The 22,641-nt window shown below is 48.6% G+C and overlaps 1 protein-coding gene across 1 annotated transcript in view; it reads right to left on the bottom strand.

Annotated features, from left to right (window-relative positions):
- Positions 1 to 22,641, bottom strand: part of ATP6V0D1 (ATPase H+ transporting V0 subunit d1) — a 33,737-nt gene that overhangs the window by 7,631 nt on the left and 3,465 nt on the right. Inside the window, exons 2-3 of the mRNA XM_064670775.1 lie at positions 16,640 to 16,811; positions 2,592 to 2,770 (exon numbers count right to left, since the gene is read on the bottom strand). Coding sequence (XP_064526845.1) covers positions 2,592 to 2,770; positions 16,640 to 16,811 — 351 coding nt within the window. The remainder of the gene's footprint in view (positions 1 to 2,591; positions 2,771 to 16,639; positions 16,812 to 22,641) is intronic.

Here is a 22,641-nt window from a genome sequence, read left to right as displayed (position 1 = left end):
ATTTGAAAATAAGCAAACCCCAAACTATTCCCAGTCTGGGCAGGGGCTTGGAGGTGACAATGCAGCTTCAAACTGCCTGCTGCAGCACGACAGGAGTGCTTAAGCACCCATGAGACAGCAGCCACAGAGTCCTGAGGAACTGATGATTCTCCCTCCTTCTCCAATATTTCGGTGGGATTGAGGAGGCATGGGGATGCCACTGCCCAAGACACTCCATGGCTGGAATCAGGAGTTGCTTCTCCTGGTCAGGTCTATCGGTCATATTTTCCACCTCTTCCAAGGGCTTTTATCTTCTAGCTGGAGGTTAGCAACAGGAGACAGGACGAATTAGTAGGATTTGGTAGGATGCTAAGCCCTACATACTTTGCCAGAGTACCTCTGGGAGGGAGCTGGAGAAGCTGTTGCCACCTAAAGAACACATATTTCAGACTGAACACAGGATGCTGCAAGCTGCAGATGAAGATGTCTCAGTGTAATGTAACGCTGTCATGCTCTTGCTTCCAAGCAAGTGGTACAATAAAACCCAGCGGCGGGACTTTATGACTTCTTTAACTCTCACTCAGCAACCAACTTTGCTGAATTTGCTACAAAGAGCAATCTGATCTGTCTCAGCTGACACAGTCCAGCTGTGGGTACCGGACACCGCGCTCGTGCTGAGAACTGACCGGTGCAACACAGGCTCACACCTCTGGCCTGAGCCACTGCCAGAGCATGAGCTGCCTGGCAGGGACAGCAGCTGCACTGTGGGTCTGGAGGGTCCTGTAAAGGGCTTAAACCCCTGCAGAGGTTCCTCTGCAACAGCACCAGAGCCCAGTGCCACGTAGCTGGGGGCCTGACAGTTGGCAAAAATGCAAACAGAGCGTGCCAGGACTGTTTTTTACGGCAGGACCCGCTGGCCAGGCTGGATCGCTAAGCAGTGGCTACTTCAGAGTAGCAGAGGAATGAGTACACAGCTATTTCAGTTCTTGGCCCTCTAATATCCCAAATTAGGCTTACAGCAAGTCTTATTTTGCCCTGCTAACCTTTGAAAGCCATTTGGGGTTAGGCATTCCCACCAAGCCACGTAGCTACTCAAGTACTTTTAGGAGATAGAGCTGCTGTTTCCTTGCGTGTGGTCACTGGAAAGAGTGCAAGTTAAACAACTGGAGCCTGCATGCCTGCTTGTTTAGGCAACACAGCTACTCCCCATGTTCCCCTGTTGAAGAAATGCCACACTGGTTGGTACACAGCCCCAAGGGCATGGCCAGGGCAAAGGTCTGGAGAAGAAGTCAGCCCAGCCAGGGCAGAAACAGGCAAAACTGACTCCTGTACAAGTACATGAATGCAAGAGGCAAAGACCCTCGACTGCCAGCTGAGTTCTCCAGAACCACCTCCCCACTGACACAGGGCATTTTCACTCTATGCACTGCTGGAAGCTTTAAGGTCTCTGAGAGCTAGTATCTCTGAAATACTCTGTTCTATCTTACTGCCAAAATGGGAAGGTTCCCACTTACTTATGAGGAGGATTTTCTTCCCACATATCATCCCTGCAGTGGGCTCAGTTCTCCTGCTGTGCTGTTGCCCTGCCTTGCAGCCCAGATCTCTTGAGACATGTCTTCCCTCCTTTCCTGGGCACAAGTCATTTTTCCATGACAACTACTTCACTTGCCCCTATGATTACAAAGAGCATTTGCAAAAGCACTTTCAGTTCCAAAACCAACGATTTCTATCAAAGACAATATGATGACTTAGAGTGTTTTGTTCCTTCTAGCAACCCCAAAAGAATGATTAATCACTGACTCAGGCACATCTCATTACATTTTTGCCCACATAGACTAAACTTGCAAGTCACCTGTGACTACCTCCCCTACTACTGCTAAAAGACTACCATATTTTCTCCAGAACCAATTCCTACACCTTCTATCTTTAGAGAATATCTGTTTGACTTGTTGTTCACAAGACACTTGGTTTTAGCATTATGTGCCTCCTGAACAAGCCCATGGCCCTTACCTCAGTCTGAGACAGAATACCTCAGTGAAGGATCCTGCTACACAACGAGTTTTAAAAGGCTTTTGGAGATTTCTTTGTTTTGCTGTGGTTGTTTTGGTTTGGGTTTTTATTTTGTATAAAGAGCTTTCATTTAACTAGCGCTAATTTTAGTAGTCTCAGAACAAGACTGGGCATGTGCAGATCTCTGTAAATATCTAAAAAAATTGCCTAAAGAAATTACCCAATGGTCCAACTAAAAGTGCTGGAAACCAAGTGACTCATTCCAGCAGAAGACCTGACAGCCCTTCACTAAGGAAGCTCAAGGCCTGGCTCACACAAACCAAACTCTCCAGCAGTCTGCACTACCAGGGTGCTGGCCTGGACACTGATTGAAGGGTACAGAGAGCTAGCTGGTCCTCCAGAGGAAAAACTGGCATAGGACAGGCCTAAACCTGAACTCAAGCCCAGCCACCACAGGCAGTACAGCCACAGCTGTGCATTTCCCACCGCTTTGTCTTCCTGGAGCACAACTTAGGCTTAGCTGGAGCCAGTTAGGCCGGGGGAGAAAGGGACATCTGTTCCACCACACACAGCTGAGAGGTATTCTGATGGGCCCCACTCACCCAGGGGAGTGTCCACCAGGATTGCATTGTAGAGCTCCGCAGGCGTCTGAGCAATGTTCACAGCTTCCATCTGCTCGAAACTTCCCAGAGGATGGCACTTGGGCACCAGCTCGGAGATCGAACGCTGGTGCAGAGTCCCAGTGATCAGCAGAATGACATTGTCAATCATGTAGCTGTACCTGGAAGAGGAAGAAAGAGGAAGACTGAAACAACAGAAATAATGCAAAACCCCGCACCACACACACATCATCTTCCTAGGAATGTCCCCAGAAAGATGCACCCTCCCCAAAAAAGAAATAGTAAGGTACCTCCTCACTGTCTGCTTATTATGCCAGCCTAGGAGAAGGCAGTCAAGCAGAATCCCAGGCTGTGATTTATGCCACAGCTGAACCACACCATCTGGGCATCACCCACCTACCATCAAAGAGTATTAGATTGGAAGGGACTTCTGTAAGTCTCTGGCCCAATACCCTGCTCTAAGCATGGCCAGCTCCAGCTGCTCAGGGCCTTGTCCAGATGAACTTGGAGTTATTTGCAAAGATATAATCTCACAACCTCCCCAGGGCTCTGCTTCAGTGTCTGGCCACACAAATGAAAAGTCTTTTCCTAACCTTCCCCCATGGTCATTGGTCTACTGTCTCTCATCCTAACCCCACACATCTCCAAGAGGAGCCTGGCTTCAGCTTTCCCACGCCCTCCCACAAGGTAGCTGGGAACATTTGTCCTTCCAGCATTCCCACTGCTCTCCTCACACTGCTGTGCTCTGCAGAGAGCATGTGCAAAGGTGTACATGGTAGGACACCAGCAAGGAGGAATGTGCAGATAGCCCAAGCTATCTGTGCCAGCCACACTGCTCCATCTTGCCAAGAGAAAGCAGGAAGGGTCACGTTTCTGCAGCCCTGCTCCCTTCCAAAAACACAGGGCTGGCACAGCCTTGGTTCGCACCCTCACACGAGGTTTTTCACACCTCTACCACCAAAGGTACAAATTTCTTTGCATTAGCCCAAGTTATGACATCACTAACCAAGTTCTCTGCTTATGTTGTTCAGGATCAGCAGGTTCAGCCTTTGGCACTGCAGCAATGGGACATTCAGTCTGGAATCACCACACTCATCACAAGTTCCACCAACACAAGCCCTTCGTGGCCCTTCTCTCCAGTATGTCCATGTTTCTCGGGCACTGAGAAGCCCAGAGATGGGCACAGCATGCCAGGTGAGACCTCCTAGTCCTGAGCAGAGGGGAAAGAACACCTCCCAGTTCTCCCAAACCAGCCAGAGAAGGGAGACACAGCTGGCCTGAAGGTTCAAGTAAGAGACTGAGGCATCACATAAATACTAAGTGTCCCCAGCAAGGACAGGAGCGATGCTCTAGGCATCACCTCCAGCTAAGACACAAGCCAACCAAGCTGAAAACCTGAAAAATGTCAAGTGAGATGAGGGTTTTTTTTCAGTCAGCAGAAGTTGCCTTTGCAAATCTTCCTCAGCAGCAAAGGGAAGAGGCACAGATGCTGGAAGAGCAGGGTATTTGGCATTTTACACTCCCTTGCTCTCACTGCTAGTTCTGACTCTAAAAATTCAGACGATAGAAAAGACCTGAAGAAGCTCCTTGGCAGGAGCTGCTCCAAAACAAAGGAGATCAGGACTGAACTAGAACGGCAGAAGGAGCTGTGCAAGTCTGGAGCTGGAGCTCTGCTGAGGGTCAGGCTTCCCACATGTACTGAAGAAAGGGAACTTAAGGCCAGCACCCTGGGACTGGGGTGAGGGCAGGGACTGCAAGGCTCAGTTGATGTTTGCCAGACAGGCACTGGGATGCTGCAGGTCTCTGTATTTCCGAGCTAACACGGAGGACATAGTACAGCCCTGTTTCCCTTTTACCACATCAAAGGTAGCCAAGCAGAACCAGTTAAAGGCAGATTTCAGTAGTTTTTATGAGATGGGCTTACTGCCTCTCAACTATGCTCAAAGGGCACGTCCATGAACAAATCAAATCCACACCTTAGTTCCTCAAACAGGCACTGCTCTCTTCTCTCCACACTGCCAGGCTGAGTAATGCACCTCCTGGCCCTGTGATTTTTACAGAGAGCCCTTCTGTGTTTGCAGCCTACCTTTCCTGGTTCAATCTAGAACCAGGGCAATCAGCACAAGCTTCAGGTACTAGGAAACCTCCTTTTGCCCTTTAATCCACAAGGTCATTATCTTCCCTCCTGTTTGTGCAGCTCTCACCATGGAGATGATTGCAATCTCCAGGACAGCAAGAAGGGCCTGTTTATGAGAACTGAGGTCAGTCCCTTGCAGTAAGCAGCTGGTTCCTGGTAAATACAAGCATCTGCACCCTAACACAGATGCATCTCCATGAGGTGTGCCAGAAAAAGGATACAGAAGATCCTTTCCCAGCTCCACCACCTGCCCTCAAACATGCAAGTTTCCCTAGTGTGACATAGTAGCTTTAAGGAAAGACCATAGGCAGCACTACTCTCACCAAAGCAAGACAACAACATAGGGTGAGACCAAATTTGCTACTTCAACTCAGCCCACAGTGAAGGGATAGGTAAGGAAATATGGTCATTGCACAGTATGTCAGCACACCTCCTTCCTATCCCCAGCTTACCACAGATATCACTTTCCACAAGATATTTGCAACTTGCAAGGAGCCTGGCCAAAGTCAACTGCACAAGAAGGAAGTGAGGAAAAGTACCTGGAGCCCTTCTGCTTGCAGATCTTCAGAGCAGCTTACTGGAGTCACATCAAACTCATCCATGCCCTCTCAGATGAGCTCAGCATGAAAGCCACAGCCAGGTTTGGAGAGAGCTGCCAAAATCTGACCCTCTTCACATGTGCAACTATGCTTCAGACTGATGGTCCCAGGAAAGACAACCCACTGCCAGAGAGCAAAGCACGGCTCTCATTTCATTTATACCCCTTAACTTGCTTGTTTCCTCATTCTTCAGGGAAGTCTGGGGACATGCATGGTCTACAGTCCAAATGCCAAGGTCTCTAAGGAGGCATCAACTGTTTTAAAGAACACTTCACCTACAGACACCACTTAAATCTTGCTGTCGAAGGATTCAGCCCTGCAGGAGGAGTTACCATGTGACAGCATTTCAGACCTTCACAATAACAAAGGAGATACAGCAGGACAAAGGTCTTGGTGTGCCTGCCGAGGCCAGGCAGACACCAGCACCTCAACCTTTCTGATAGTTCTGTTTCCTTCATGGAAGCCCAGACCACACTTATTCACGTTCAGTCCCTGCTTCAACCCAGTAAAACTCGTTACAGCTTAGTCACTCAGGACTGCAAGGCACATCTTCTAGTGCCAGGGCAGCTGGTAAAGCCTCTGCTCATCTGTGGAAGGGGTGACACTTTCTTTCCTGTGCCAGGTCTCAACAAGAACACATCTGCCTCCACCAGCACAGCTGTCCCAAGAACACAGCAGAGGTCCTGGCTACGCTGGCATTTTCTCCCAGGTCCAAAGAATCAGATTTATTACAGTGGCAGCAGTTTTCCTAGGAACCTCCAACTACATGTGTAATGGAGCAGCTTTTGTCATCACCCTCCTCATCTCCTATAAGGCTCTGACCAGCTTCAAATGTTTCAGCTTTCACAGTTAATGCATGCTCAGACCTCTCCACAAGCATTTTAACCTTCACTAGCTCTCAGTGCACTAATAAAAGCACCAAACTAGGGGCCACAGGAGAAAACAGGAGTAGTTGGTCACTTGCAACCCTGGGACGTCTTCCTTCAGCCCACTTGGGCTCTTTTCATAACAAAGCTCTCCTGGGCACAAACATGTTTGAAAATCCTGCTTTGAGCTGTTTTTTGCCCACCCAAGGACATGGACACAAACCCAGTGTATGTTCAGCAGGAGTGTGATGTGCACAGTTACACCCTGCCTCACTCTTCCTGTCACCCCCTGAACTGAGGTGTGGTATATTCCAGAAATTCACATTCACAGAAATACCATTTTAGTCAATACTGAGAAGCATCAGTAGCACTTCACACGAGGGCAGAATTTTTTATTAAAGGACAGAAAAGAGCAAACACAGAAAAATCATGGGTATCATCCACACCAGGAGAGAGATGATGGTTTCCAGCTTCCTGAAGTCCAATCTCTTTGCTCCTCCAGCGACACCCACTTCAGCACAATACACCTTGGGTGACACTCAGATACCAAGAACAAAGTCAGGCTAGAACATGCCTAGAGAAGCCAAAGTCAGGGGTGGGTGGGGGGAAAACCTTCCTTCCAGCAGCAGCAGCAGCAGACCAGAGTTCATTCTCACTGCTGGGTTTGGGAGGTGTGGTCTCAGGCTGACTCAGCAGAGACCCCTCACAGAGAACAGGGGAGAGCCAGCCCCCAGAAGCTGAAGTCTGGGACAGTCATCCATGGATGGTTATAGAGCAGGATCGAGCTGGAGTACAGCACACATGTAAAAGCCATGTACAGGTACTTTGATAACGTATGTTTTCCTCCTTCTGGCGTTCCTTAAGTACAAGCACTGATAAATGAGACACCCAGGACAGACTGCAGCAGCCCACTGAGTAGAGGGAAAGGCTGTTTTAGCAGGGGAGCACGTGAAATGCATGAACACTCATCACATGGGGCATTTACAACTTGGCCTCAAGGCACTCAGGCATAGCCCTGCAAGGCAGTGACCCCAAAGCAGTTAGAGCTTTTCCCTCCCCCACTTACTAATCTAATCTAATCATAAAGAGTCATTGTCCTATAGCAGATAGGTTGTTTTTTTATTGCTTTCTGTTCCAGGATACTAAAGAAACCGTTAACAATACTGCAAGTGGTCACAAAGCATGACTAATGACGGAACATTGCATGACCTGCGATTCTCAGGGATCCTCCAAAAGTTGTGCCAAACTGTAGCTTAACAGCTGCTCTGCAAGGGGTCATGAGGACAGCCCATGTCACAGCCAACACAGGGAGCAGTGGGCCGGTGCAGAGGTGCATGGCAGGGCTTTGCTGGGATGGGGTAAGGTATGTCATTGCTCAGGCAACTTTAATGCTTTCCAGCATTAGACCCTAACAGAGACTGCTGTGAGCAAGGCCAGAGTCCCTGTGTGACTGCATTGGGCAGCTACTCGGATTACTGTAGAAGCATGTGTTTATTTTGGGATGAAAAAGGGAAATCTCCAGTGGGATAAGAGCAGTGCTCTGAATTCCACATGAATTCTAGAGACAGCTTTAAAAGATAATTAAGTTGTTTTGACTATAGTCACTTTAGCATCTAATGCTCCCCTCTTGCAGCTCATCCAATTCATATACCCAGGGGCTGTTGGGGGAAGTAACTTGTGGGAAAAAGTTTCAGGCTGGTTGTACTGCTGCTTCCTTGAGTTTGTGCATAAATACACAGACCCACCTCTATATCCCACTGGATACTGTGCTGGTACACAGAGCCACTTGTCACACCTCTCCCAAGCTCCAAATGTTAAGCAGTCACAGGGGAAAGCAACACACAGACTTCAAAGCACAAACGAACAGTGGCTGACACTAAGAATAGTGCCAACAGCTGAGATGTTTGTATCTGGAGGGTCGGTTTAAGATCATTAGTAAACAACTGCACAGCTGTCCTGAACTGGAGAGGAATGTTGCACATCAGGAAGAGTTCAGTGTCTCACTGAGACTTGTTTGAGTAACAGAAAATGGATGTGAAGAGAGTCAAACCCCTGAATTAGTTTTTCAGCTGGGATTAGAACATGTCAGACCAGCAGCTTCAGGCCAGGAGCAGTTCTGCCCCTCGTCTGCAGCTGAAGCTCCCACAGTCCAGGGAACAGCAAGAGCAGATGCAGCGTGTGATGGTCTCCACTCAAAGTGTCCTTCCTGATCTCTTCCTATCTTTGCACACCGTCTTTCCTAGAGTCACACCAACACAAACCACACCTAAGTAGTAGGTTCATGAACCTGCCAAAGAGAAAGCTGAGAATTTCATGGTTGCCACCACAAACCAAGGGCACTCAGCCAGTAAGTGGGTGCCCCTGCTAAACTTAGATCAACGAGACCATTTCAGAGCAAAGAGTCATAACTTCACAGTACTGCAGAGGCTGTGGCAGCCTTTCAAACCCAAGTATCCAGGAATGTTCTCAGCATTAATCTATATTTAGCTGCATCTCCACATGATTTTTACCATCCTCTAGTCCAGGTCTCTTGGGATACTGACCTCAGTTTTCCACTTGTATCATCTGTTAACTTCTAAGCAGTGATACTGTGTTAGCTGCATGAAAGGCTAGCGAGAAAAAAGATAGAAGTACTCTTAATTTTAAGGCTTTATGAATTTGACACCGTGTGCTAGATCTCTACAAACCCCTTGAAACACCAGGGAATGTTTTGAACACCTCGCAGCCTTGTGCAAGAACCTCTAGTTGCCTAAACTCGATGCCTGGAAGCTTCAGAAACACTAGGATCATATGCAAAGCTGAGTCCTGGCACTCTGTGTGCAGTGCTGAGAAGACTTCAGGACTAATTACATTTTAAATATTGACCAGAACCATCTAATCATGCTGCTTTCACACAGACCAGCTGCAAAAGCTAAACATGCATCAACTTTTTCTTACTTTACATGTAAAGCCCAAACCCCAAAACATTTCAAGGATATAAAATAAGGGGAAAGGCTGCACTGTTCACTTTATCCCCCAAAGTAGTTAGGAGATCTGAATGAGTTTAATGGCCTAAAAGCCTTTACCTGCTTCTCAGTGAATGTGTGGCCTGGACCCAGCCAACGTGCAGAACATTTCTGTGCATACAGACCTGCTGCCAGAAGAAGAAAATTCATCATCCCACTTGACATTCAGCAAACCACATGAGGCAGACACAAGATTTAGCTCAGCCTCTAAATACTGCAGTACTTAGGCAAAGCTCTACATAAGTATTTGCTAGACTTCAGTCTAGCATAGAGAATAGATCTGGGAGAGGGGACTAGGACCCAAGGTGACCCCAAGAAGCCTTCAGAAGTGGTGCCCTTGGCCTCCAGGCCTTCTCTGGGCAGAACTTGCCCGTCTAGAGCACTGGGTGAGGCAAATCAGTGGAAAGGTAAAAGGAAAATGAAGGCTGCTAAGGTGTAGCACCAGAAAACCTTGGGAATGGTTTCAGTCAAGGAGTGAAGCATGTCACATGGCAACAGAAGTGTTCAGTGAGTGTTCTTCCAGCTGAGGGCACTGCACACAGGCTGTCTTCAATAAAAGTCGCAGGCACACACAGATTGACCAGAGGAGCACTGAAAACCCAACACACGTGCTCCCTTCCCTCCCTGCTTTGTGCCTGTTCAGGGAAGGATTGCAAGAAGGAAGTACAAGGACTGTTCCCATGAACTGCAGAATCACCAGAAGAATCCAGCTTCAAACGAAGCCCAGGAAGATGGAAAAGTCCACACGCTGCCTATGGATGAAACCACATCAGCTTGGACAGGGTGTTATCCAGGGGCAGTGAGTTCTCACCTCATCACCCAGAGCTTGCACACTGGAGCCCCTTCTCAGGGCTGCAGAGTTTAACAATTTCTCTACCCTAGTGAAATGTGGGCTGACATCTGGAGCCCATCACTCACTTTTGCTGCACCTTCACTGCCCCCAGTAACATGTTGTTAGCTCTTCCAATCACTACCACAGATGACTGTGTTTGCTGGGCACTGTGTTAACACCCTCCAAGGGAAGAACAGCGCTGGCCAGTAAGAACAACATTGTTCCAGTTCAAACCCACTGGCCGAATGAAGTGTTTTCCAGGCATCAGAGGTCTGGGAAAAAAAGCACCTTCTCAGTGAAACACACCTTTCAAAGCTTCCCTTTCCGATGAGGGCACCCGCAGTCACCACCATGCAGCCCAGTCCACCGTCACAGACACTGGTTCTGGGAAACTGGTATGAGATCGGCGTCCTTTGGGCACGCAGGAGAGCAGGTGCACCTCTGATGCCACCACCCAGAGGACACGAGTCTGTGATCACTTCCACACCATTAGTTACATGCCCTCTTATTTCGAACATTGCATAATCCCCCTCCAAGAACTTGGCTTATCAGTTCAACTTTGTACTCCCTGCAAACAGGGAAGCCGTTTGTCAGAAACCTGTGCTGCTTTGCCAAAACCATCTCTGCCAGAAAAGGCTCTTAAACCTTTTATTGCAGGATCCCCAGCCACTACGGTAATTTTTGCTTCCTAATCTCACCGCCACCAAGGAGTCAACAACTAACTGAAACAGTATAGTGCAATTTTAACCACAGCAGCATTAGTAGAGATCCCTCAGATTGTTGCATTTGCCCAAATGAACTGCAAATGTCTAATGGAAAGCATTTGGAGTCTTTTCCTTCTGCAGGAAAGGACTTCAAAAGGCTGCAGTCATATTCTGTAACCTCCACGGTTATGCCAGGATGCACACTCCAGTACATTTAGAATAAAGACAGGCAACTTCCTACTCCAAAGAAGAGGATTATTGCTCTTCAGCTCAAGTAGCAATTGAAACACTTTGGCTCCAGAAAAACCACTGCTGCAAGATTAAAACTGAACTCTAAGTTGTGCAGCAGAAACTAGATCTACCCAGCACAGGGGGGAGGCAGAGCAGGACTGGGTCAGAGAGAAGGTAACAGAGGGAAGTGTCAGCTAAGAAAAGAAAAGGCATGTGCAAGGGGAAAAGGTACATGCAGCCTCATCAAAAACAAGTCTTGTAACCACAAAAACACACTGAAAGTCAAGTTCCCAACTGCATCCTCAGGGCAAAAAAGGAACCTGGTTCCCAGCCCTTGCAGGCTGGCAAGGTAAAGATAAAAGATGACTTTGTCCTCTGACAACAGGCTTGATCTCAGATTTGGAAGATGTGTTAGACCCAGCTCACCTCCAGACTTCACTCTGACAGCACACTCAGTGTCCCCACAGTTACCTGAACACAAGATCAACCCCTTTCCCCTTCTCTGCCCATCAGGTTGCTGTGAGGGCTCAAGGGGCCCAGCAGCTGCCAGAGCCCTGACACCAGGCTGCTGCAAAGCCAGACTTTACTGAGCAGGGAAGAGACTGTGCTGAAGCAAGGGAAAAAAAAACCAAACCAAACAAAACCTAACCCTTTTCCCTGCCACCAGAAAAATACTACAGCTGACAATCTGATCAGGCCACAGCAGGCTAGAGTCAGGACTCTATCATAGTGTCACCCCTATCTAAACCATGTACAGGAACACTGGAAGGAAGGAGAAACGGGACATGGCACCGTGTCATGCTAACACAAAGAACAAAGCCTTCACAGAAAGGCAGGGCAGCACATCACTGAGAAGAACCTAAAACCCACTTCCATCCCACAAGTCAATATGTGCTTGTTGAATTCAGGAAGTGGGTTTTTGCTGTTTCAAGAACACTTAATACCTGTTTGTTGCTGCCCTGCAGAACATCGCTGCATTCCCTCAGCCAAACAGTCCATTGTTTGTGTTGGAGCAGGGATGTTAACAGACAATTTGTGCCTATCAGTCAGAACCTACTATGCTTGGCTGAAAGACACGGGGAAGTACCAGCAGCCTGCTGCGTGGCAAGATGCAGAGCTAGCAGGTGTTTATAGAGAGGGCAGCAGGCTCAGCAAGTCGAGCTCTCCCTTGCCACAATATGCAGTGGCAGAGGCTGCCAGTTACAGCCACCACTTGAAAAAACAAATTGAGGAAGTTGGCCGATTTCCCTTATTTTGGTACTAAGAACGCAACATTTGCCACAGCAGAGTTCCTGGAGAGGATCGGAGCCAGGAAAGAGTCAGCGTGGTGCCAGGAGAGGAGCACAACAGGACAAAAACCAGTGTCAGCAAGTGGCTTAAGGAACAAAGACCTCGCTTTGGGATTGCTGCCTAAGATGCACTCTGGGGTCAGTTCGGTTTGTGTGCTTTTAAACGCCGTCCTTTCCCCTAAGCTGAGGAGAGCAATGAACCCCTGCCCACCTCCACAGGTGACCCTCCTCACCCCCGCTCGGTGTGCACCTGGGGACGGGCAGCACGGGGCTGGAGTGCCACCTTCCGGCGAGCCACGGGCAGCACGGCCTCCCCTCACTGGGGCCAGGCAAGGAATACACATCCTTCTGGTGCTCCAGAGCCCTTGCACTGCCCCCACTGCTGCTTCTCCTGCCGCTGGCCTCACCTAGTTCATGGGCCGCTTCAAAGAGGCCAGTGAAATGCCACGGCATCATTCCACATGGGACAAATGACATGGCTCCTGGCAGGTTGGTTCTGGAGCCATCACAGGGGACAAGGACTTCAGCTGCCTCCCAGGATCAGACGGTTCCCCAGATCTTCTCGGCAATGTAGCCTGGATCAAGATCTGAGCATCCTTCAAAAACAAGCACAACAGTCACCTGATGATGAACTCAAAACCACACCAAAGGTCCAGCAGGACATTCAGGAAGGAGAAAGTCTGACTTAAAATGCTTGATCCACCTCCTGGCACCAGCCATGCACACCTCGGCCACTCTCACTGAGCTGGTACCCAAGTGTCAGCAGGCCTTGATGGGCCTGTCTTGTGTGAGGTTATCCAAGAGTTCTAAGAAGGCCAAAAAGTTAAATACATACAACAGCAACCAGTAGCAGAGAGTTTCAGAGCTGAACTGGATATGCCGCAAAACATTTCCTTCCATTTTGAGCCAGATACACCTACAATCCCACTCAATGTTAAAAATCTCTGTTTACAGCTCAAGAGAGGCTCAGTGAACTCAAGCTTTCCTCCTGCTGAAGCCAGCCCTGCTCAAACTTTCCACATCTTTCTACCATTTTTTATTTCCCTTCAGCCTGTACACTTTTAGCACACGGATACGTCCAGTTGAATACAATTTCTTCTTCTGAGCACCTGGTGACTCAATCGCCCTGAGCTGTCTACGGGGAGCAGTCTTCACCATTTCCTGCTCAAGTTTCATTAACTACCCCAAAAGAACGGAGTGGGAAATAGCCACCTACAAAAGGCAGAGATAAATCACCCCATACCTGCGTGTGCAGCCAGGGTAAAAGATCAAGTGGCACAGGCCTGTCCCAGTGTCCCCAGGCAGGGAGGATGACTCAGTACCCCTGTGTGCACAGGCACAACATCCCCAGCACTGCCAACATCCCCTGGCCAAACGTTTCTGTGGCACTGCCTCCACACGAGCCTGGGCTAGAGGAAAACCACCAGCACAAGTATGCACTGCCAGCTCCAAACAGAGATGTTCCTCACTCCAGCTACTTGGGACATGCATGGGAAACTTCATGCCATCAGCAGAAAACATCTCTGATGTTTCTATCCCCTGTTCCAAACCCAGACCTACTACAAGCCACGGGACACTTTCAGGGAACACAGTCTGAAAGGCAGCCCAAGAAGTCACATCTAGTCTACTCTCTTTTCTGCTAGCCCTGTCACCAAATACTAGGTTTATCAAGAGAACATATTAAGACCCTGCTGGGCAAAACTACCACCCTCTTCAAACTCCCTCGTGTTTCACTGTCCTCAGTCTTCTGTTTTAACTTGTCTATAGTGTCATTAGAAAACAGAGATTCTAATACCCTGACAGTAACTCCCACCTTCTCTATTTCATCAATACCCCACTGGTGTGATGAGTGCAGAGCCAGAGGAGACTCCTCCAGCACTGGTGCAGCAGAACCATGACAAAACACAACTGCAGACTTGGACTCCTTGCACAAAAGTCTCTGCAAGAGACTGGAGACAATCCATATGGGAAAGCAGCTTTTTCCTGCTACACCTTTTACCTTCCTCTAGGCAGCACTGTAGACAGTTGTATTAAAGCAAATCGTGTGGGTAAAAAGGAAAAGAAGAGATAAGAGTGAAGACAACTTGAGGAAGAAACATCCTGGGCTGAATGGAACCAATATATTCAACAGGAGATTATGCAGTAGCAAGAGACAGAGCTATCTGCACAGAATCGTGATTTGCTGTAGACAGCTCATCAAAATCAGAGTGACAGAAGCAGCACAAGATCAAGTCAAATCAAGTTGAGGGCAAAACACCATTTAAAAAAAAAAAAAAGCAATTCCAACAGGCTGGTAAGAACCAGCCTTTCTGACTAAACAAGATGTTTAAAGTCTTCTGCACAACTTGAGCTGGTCGTAGACACTGGATAAAGGTCAACAGGACTGATGTAACAGGAAACTGGATCTTCAAGGCCATCTGCAGCCTTCAGGCCAAGTCAGGCAGTGTGTAACCAGGGCAGGCACGGTCTGAAACCTCCCAGTTCATCTTTTCCACACACTGCTTTTCAAAGTCAGATTTGCTGGGCAACAGCAAAGTTTTAAAGTCTGCAAGACACTCATGTCTGCTGGCCAAACTACTGCCTCTAAACAGATATGACAGAAGCATCAGAGATGACTATGATAATTCCATAGAGACTTAACATTTTCATAAACCCATAAGGCAGTAAAGGAAAAGCACCAGTGGAGGACAATCTACCTAATATTGCCAAGGTCTTTACAGCAAATTCAAGATGGGCAAAGAGGTGTTCTGAAAGTTAAGTTTGAGAAAATAGAAGATTGCCCCATACAACTAAGATGAACTAGAAATTGCTTCATTCATTTCAAACACTGCAGCAAAATGGGGGCTTAGTAATGTCTTGCCCCATATTTGGGTCCAAACATGAAAACTCCAGAAATCTTAGTGACAGGCATATACGAAAAAACTATTTCTTGGAAAACAGGAAAGGCTTAAGAGACAGGCAGCTTTAGCACAGTGACCCAGAAAATAACAGATATGAGGCACTGGGTCAGAAAAGTGAGACAGTGGTAGTGTCCAGGCACAGAAAGGAGTAAACACAGATGCATGTGGCAGAGAGACAGGTGTTTATTCAATATTTGCAAATGCAGGAGATTTCACAGATAGATAAAAATTTAAATTTTTTCATCAACCACAAAGGTCTTTTCTACATCAGCCTGAATCATTCAACACCCTCTAGCTGTTATCCTAAGCTAGGATAACACACACACACCCCTACCAAAAATGCAAGATTAAACACCACTTGCCAGAGTGCCTGTGATGAGCCTGGGCTCACTGTTCCAGAGCTGGTGCATTAACTGTGCTACTTGAGAACAATCTTCTCCTCAGAGGTGCAAGTTAAAGTCACTCTCTACTGAACTACAGATTCACTTTCAGCTGGAAGACATCTCCTTGGTGGTTAGAAAATGCCACTGGCTGTGCAGTTTGCAAGCCAAACTAGAGTTTATAGGAATATAGAAAAAGGAAAGGAAAAATGTCAATTTTACTTCCACATTTCAGATGCAAAGTAGGACAACTGGAATCTCTCCAAGACTAGCAATTCCATTTCATTACTGAATAAAACAAGAGCAGCACACAGGGAAGCAGAGGGTTGTGCAAAACCACCAGAAAATACCTTGAGAACACTGAGCTATTTCAAGCTTTTCTCATCAGCTCAAACTGCTGTGGAAGCACCGTGTGTTTCCATGAACTGACAGAGACGTGCTGAGGCTGCTGCAGCCCTGTGTTTCCCTACTGAGCATTCCAGGCCCTGCCTTCCCCTAGTGCTGGCATTTGTTGGATCCCACTGAACTGTCCAAGAAAAACAAACCAGTCAAAGGTTACCACCAAACAGGAAAAGGCGTTCGATTTTTTGGCCAGCTCAACTCCCCGAACCAGTTTGTGACGGGGTCAGAGGAAGGCCCACAGGCCCTGGGCTGGGAACAGAAGGATCACTGCAGCCCTCATGAAGCCTGATCGACCTCAGTGGCTCAGAACTAGCAGGCAACTGCCAGCATGCACATGCATGGCATGCCTACATTTTGCAGGAGGATCATAGTTTTTAAGAAAACGGGAGCATTCAACACAAGGGACAAAGATAAGTGACAGCTGTAGTAGAGGCTGAACCAATTCTGCAATGAGAGGCAGCCAAACAGCTGTGCCAATGGAGCACACACATCCCAGGAGCAGAAGCCTTTAGCAACACAGTGACACGGCGCTGCTGGTTTCAGACCTCCAGACACAACCAAAACAGTTTCGTTCAAGAAGCTGCAGCAAACACAGCAGGCACGGGGCTGAGAAGCCGGTCTGAGAGCTCTCAAGCCCGGAAAAACAGAACACTTCAAACGCTGCTCACAGACAGCTGGTACTCACGTGATGAAGTCCAGAAAACTTGCCAGGGGCTCGTACGCGTGGTTCCTCATGTGACGGAACTCCACCACCATCTTCTCCTTCAGCTTGTCGTCTATGACGGACACAGTGAGCGGGGAGGCTTCGTTGGCCAGGAAGTTCCCATAGTCTGTGCTCTGGAGGTGCAGTTTCAAGTCTGAAAAAGAAAGAATAATTCCACTCTAGAGGGTTTTGCGTTGGGTTTCGGGTTTTTTTCCAGCACAGTCAAGGAAGCTGTTGCTCAGCACTCCTCCAGGCATTCTCTTCTCTGAAAGCTCTCCTAGACAAAACCCATGTGTTCAGTCACACACTTTTATTTGTGCTCAATTTTATCACGGACAACCCAAGTGCAGGAAAAGATCAGCGTTTCACCATATCAGCCACCTGTGCAACTGAGCACACACTGGTGCCAGCTGTTCACCGTGCTTGGTCAAGGTGGAAGCTTACTCATTTCTAGGAAGTATTTGCTAGAAATCTAGGGAAGGAAAAAAAAGCCCAACTTAAACACTCCCTTTAGCCAAAAGGGCTCTGCTTGCAGGCTTCTCTGAAGCAATCACAACCAAGAACCTAACTGCACCCACCCAGATATGAGTGATGTGGAGGCACCTAAAAAGCTTTCAAAGCCAAAAACACATGAACAGCAACTTTGAAATTATCAACCAGCTTGGTATTACATCATCAAGCCAGCCCAACTAATTGCACTGATAGACAAGTCAGGCATTAAGAGGTAGAGAGGGGATGGTGAAGATGAAGGCCATTTAAATCCATCTCACAGGGTAGGCAAACCCTGCCCAGGATGGAAGAACATGCTCAGAAGTCTTCCCCTCCTCCAGTTTCAAGCAGAGGAAACCTTTGTTTCCTCTGTTACCCCTGCTGCAGGTCAGGTGCCCAACCAAGCTGCAGTCCTGGCCAACAAGCAACCACAACATGCTGAGCTCTGTCAAGATAAAAGCCCTATTTTGAGCCAAAAGCATTTAAGTGTCTCTATGGAAAAACTGAATCCAGAACTGAGGAACGTCATATAATCCTACTCCTCAGAGCTCTACTAGCAGCACTGGTACACAATGTTCATCTCCCTTCGGCTTCACCTCAGAGGGCCAGTTAGGCAAGCAACCTCCCAGGGATTCAAGACCTTTATGGGGAAAGGAGAGCAGCTGGAAGAGTTGAGTCAAACCAGATGTGAACGCGCCATCCAGAGAAAACAAAGAAGACATTTCTCCCTGGTTTCTCTGAGGCAGCAGCACTGAGGCTGCCTTTCCATTCTGCTGAGCCACACGAGTCCTCAGCGTTACAGCACGAGCATCCACAGCACCTAGGTCAGAGCAAGGACTCAGCATGGCTTGAGGAGTCTCATCTTTTGACATCCCACCCAGCCACAGACATGAGCTGGAGAGTTCCTCCTCAGGCTCCAACCTGAGCTTGTACAGCCCAATACTGTCCTCAGCCCGAGGGATGGGAGGGTCCAACAGCTTCCAAGCCGACTTCAGGTCTTCTGAGTATTTCCAAGAGGGTCTAGCAAAGATGGTTTTCACCAGCACTTTCAGTTACGAAGGTGTTCCCACTGCTCAGTCTTGCAGGAAACAGATGGAGTTTATAGAGAGGGGACATAAAGGCCAGAGAAGCTGTGGCTGCCCCATCCCTGGAAGTGTCCAAGGCCAGGCTGGATGGGGCTTGAAGCAACCTGGTCCAGTGGAAGGTATCTCTGCCCATGGCAGGGGGGTTGGAACTAAATGATCTTTAAGGTCCCTTTCAACCTCATCCATTCTATGGTTCTATGAACTCTGGATACAGCAAAGAGATCTTCCTGCCCAACACACATCATTGAAGCAAAGCAGAAACCTAAGCTAGACCTCTGCTCCCCAGACTGTGCTGCAGCTGAATAGCTGTGGTTTATTCTACCAAAGCACAGTCAACTTATCCTCACACCTTCAAGGTGGGAAAACACCAACTGGATAAGGAATACGAGAGAAAGGGTCTTGGCAAGACTATTACACAGACAAAATCAGGCTGTGAAGGAGGGGACAGGGGACTGAAGCAGCTACACTTACACACCTCCTGCTTGCAGTTCTCTGTAATTGTGCAGAGCCCTAACGAAAGCTAAGCCTGCCCAAAAAGGCATGTGATGTTGTTTTGGAGCTATACAGGACATTGGAGAGGAAGCAGCTATTGCATATCCTACCAGATCTGGCCTCAGTAGAGAAGTTTCCAAAGGTTATATCTTGTTTCCTCAAGTCCAATACCATTGGTTTGTTTTGGTGTCATCACAACCTGAAACTCTGCTTTTGAGGTCGCAAGAAGCTGCTTTGCCCTCAGGTCACTTGATGCTAGAGACACAGTGACACGAAAAGGAGAGTTTGCTGTACTTCCAGGAAGCCAGAGCTGCACTGCATCTAGACCAGAGCCACACAGGCTGCACACTGTGCCTTGCAGGCTCTCCCTCAACAGCTCTGAGCAAGTTCCCATGAGCTGCTTGCCCAGAACATTTTGCCCTGCTCCATGAGGGGGTCGTCCCCCCAACTCCACAGCACAAGAGCCAGCACATTATGTTGCAACTGGAATGAGGGCCATGTTTATATAACACTTGGAATTCATTTTTACAGGGAAGGCCAGCCACAAACTGCAGAAACTAAACTTTTCTGAATCTCTTAGCACCCAAGCAGACAAAACGGAACATATTTTCCAAAAATTGGACCGGATTTACGAACCCTGACTCAATGCATCCCACAGTGTATCAGCTCCTTACACGAGCCTGTCCTCCTCCAGCCGCTGCGCTGGTCACTGAGCTTCGGCCAAGAGGGTGAGCTCCCAAGTTTGGGAGCTTTTAATAGGACTATTCACATGTCAGGCTTCTCGGTTAAGAACAAACTAATCTCGTGGTTTCACAAATTTCCTGCCAGAAGAGATGTCCCAGTAGCATGGTGACTAATAAGTGGACCCACTGCTGAGCAAGCCCCAAGTTCTCCAAAAGCTCAAGTTCCCAACACAAGTTCAGACCGAGCTGGAGTCGGCCTCTGGCAGCAAGAGCAGCCCCTTGGCAGGGGCAGCTGCCACAGATCGCACACGCTGCACGTCGATAAGAGCTGGCTGCGAGTCTTCTGCCGTGCCTCTTCCCCAGCTGCCTGCTGGAAAGGAGGGAGACCTGCACCTAAAGCCCAGCTCCTCCCAAGGAGCTCCTCCAGATGCTGACTAACAGCAGCACACGGCCTCAACCCAGCGATTGATTTTAAGAGGTACATTTGCCTGGCTCGGCATTTTTCCAAGCGGTTCACACAGTGAGTAACAGACTGAGCCAGTACTTGGCAAGGGAGCACTTGAATGACCACAACACTTTTGCTCTCTCTCCTCCCCTGCAAATGCTGGTAAATTATGGCTGGGTCACAGCTCCCAGAAAGCTGCCTTGTGCAAGAACACGACAGCTTGTCAGAACAACAGCCTTTTTTAGCTGAGTAGGACAGTGCTTGGGATTACCATGACATGGACTTACAGCCACCTCCATTCAGCTCTCGGATCAGGCCCTCTGGTTCTCATGCAGCTGCCTTTACATGAGCCACAAACACAACAGAAGGTTAATTCAACACCCTGCTGTGCCAACACCTTGACATTTCAGATGACATTTTCTCGAGAGACTTCAGATCCACAGTAATACAACCACCCTCTCCTGCAAGTTTGCTTTGCCATAACAAGGAATCAAGCCCTTAGTCTGTCAGACATCTGTCAGTCAAAGCCTGTCCTGTAAGCCCTGCTCAGACAGAATGATCCATGGCCTCATCAGCTCAGACTTCCACCCTGTCCCTCTTCAGCATCCTGCCATAACTGCATTGCAGAGCTCTGAATCAAGTTAAGGGCTCAAGCACTTCCAGGCAAGGACTGATCTGTCTTCTCACACACAGGCACAGAATCAGCTTCTGCAACTTCAGAGCTGAAATGATGTTTTCACGCAAATTATCTGCTGTAACCCCGACATCTCGCTCCAAAGCACCTGGGGCCATCACTGCCTATATAAAAATTAAAATATCGTTTGCCATCTCCCAGGCTGGAGGCAGTAAAGCAGCTGAGGGATTACACAGCAGTCTGCAGATCAGCTACATTGCCCACGTCTCCCTTCAGGAGACTGCAGTCATTACCATTTGCCTTATTGCTGTTTGTTTGGTGTGTTTATAGCCACCTCAGACACTTCTGAAGCTGGTTCTCTGAAATCTCACTCAGGAATTACTCAGAGACCCGTTGTTCCCTGCAGAATTTAAGACCTTTCCTGTGGTTGCACATCACCAGCAGTCACGTGCCACCTTTTCTCTGTTGTCAGGCAGCAAATTCCTCTGGGCCACAGACACAGAGAAGCATCATTTTTGGCCTTTTCTTCCATCAGTGTCTCACCTCTGGCTCTTCACCTGTTTGAAATGTCCTCAGCACCAAACAGCAACCTGTGTTTCTATCACATCCCTTCCTGGGGCTGAATTCACCCCTCTCAGAGCTTCAAACCCAGCACAACCAGCTCATGTGCCCTCAAGCAGGCAGCCCCCTCCTAATCTGTCCAAAAGACAAGGTCACCCCCCCATCTGCCTGCATCCCCACCCTCTCCAAAAGCAGACTGTTCTAAGCCTCAGCTGTAACCTCAGAGGTCCAGTGCACTAACAGGACATCGGCCCAGCACCTACTGCAGTGATTCAGGGGAGAGGCAACAAATCACTCAGAAGCTAAAATAAACAGGGCAGAAAGCAGTCTCCTGCTGCAGGAGCTGACAGCCGAGGAAAAACAACAAGATGAAAGCACTGACGGGCTGCCGAGCAGCAATATCTGCCAGGAAACCCAGACACCATCATCTCCTAACGAGGAGCAGGACCCAAACAAGGGCTGAAGCTGCACCAGTACTCAGAAGCTGACCTCGGCTGCTGCTTGAAGTTTAGCTAGGAGAAGCTATGAAGTAGGTCTCTGCCCAGTAAAGGAGGCCAGAACAAACAGCAAAGAGCCTCTGCTGAACCCTGCAGGAAGCCAGGGACCACAGTGTTTGTTTGCCACCATGATCTAGCAGGCTATGGAAGGGCTATCTTTCTTCCAATAAAAAATGTTTTCCTGGAGCTTGTTTCAACAGGACAGTTGATGAACCAGCCACAGCCAGTGGTTACACCAGAGGATGCAGGACAAAGCACCAAGATCAGCAGCACAGCCTTTCAGACACTGTGACTCCGCTTCATCTGGCAGAAGAAAGCTCCTGGGGACAGGGGACAGTCCTCCTGCACAGTCCCAGCATGTAAAGGTCAGCTTTTCACCCAAGGCTCCTACACATGCCAGGAGACAGAGAGCATCCTCATCGTGTGGGTGAGGATGAAAGGTCCCCACCACGTTATGGCTTGGCTTCTACACCCCCCAAGTTCAGAGTGAACCACTCAGAGCTCCAGAGGGATCTAAGCACAGCCACCCTTCAGGACCACCAAGTGGCCTCTCCTTGTTTGGCAAAGGAGCTGCACAGGAAAGGATCTATGCCATTCCCCTTACACCTGTGAGAACACCACAAGCTCCACCAAAAGCACTCTTGGAGACAGTCTGGAACTCTGGCAGCAATGCAACTTCTCTGCACAAGAGAGGACACGCTGCCCATGCGGTTATGCTGAAAGAGAAGACCAGCTCCAGCCTTTTGGGGCCCAAATTCCAGGACCATAGTGATAAAATGGAAAAGAGAAGGGTAGCACAACCTCTCCAGCTCTTTTCTCGGCGAAAAGAGAGGTGCTGAACACCTCAAAGCAAAGGCAGCCTCTAGGGGAGAACAAAAGATCCTTGGGACAGTGAAACCAAAAGCACACACTGCACTCAGCCTGGTGCAGAGAGGACACACTCCAGGGACAGATCCCACTCCTCCACATGCACACCACTGTTTCCATACAGCATGCAAGTCCTCAGCTGAGCCAACTGCATGGACAGAGGCACAAGCACCTACAGAGCAGTGGTGTTGGAGACAGGCAGCCTCTGGAAAACCTCTCCTAACAGAGGCC

This window comes from Pseudopipra pipra, chromosome 14 (genome assembly GCF_036250125.1).
Source record: "Pseudopipra pipra isolate bDixPip1 chromosome 14, bDixPip1.hap1, whole genome shotgun sequence".
In the NCBI taxonomy this organism is placed as follows: Eukaryota; Metazoa; Chordata; class Aves; order Passeriformes; family Pipridae; genus Pseudopipra; species Pseudopipra pipra.
Note: the sequence above shows the minus strand (reverse complement) of the source record. Positions and strands in the feature narration are given on the sequence as shown.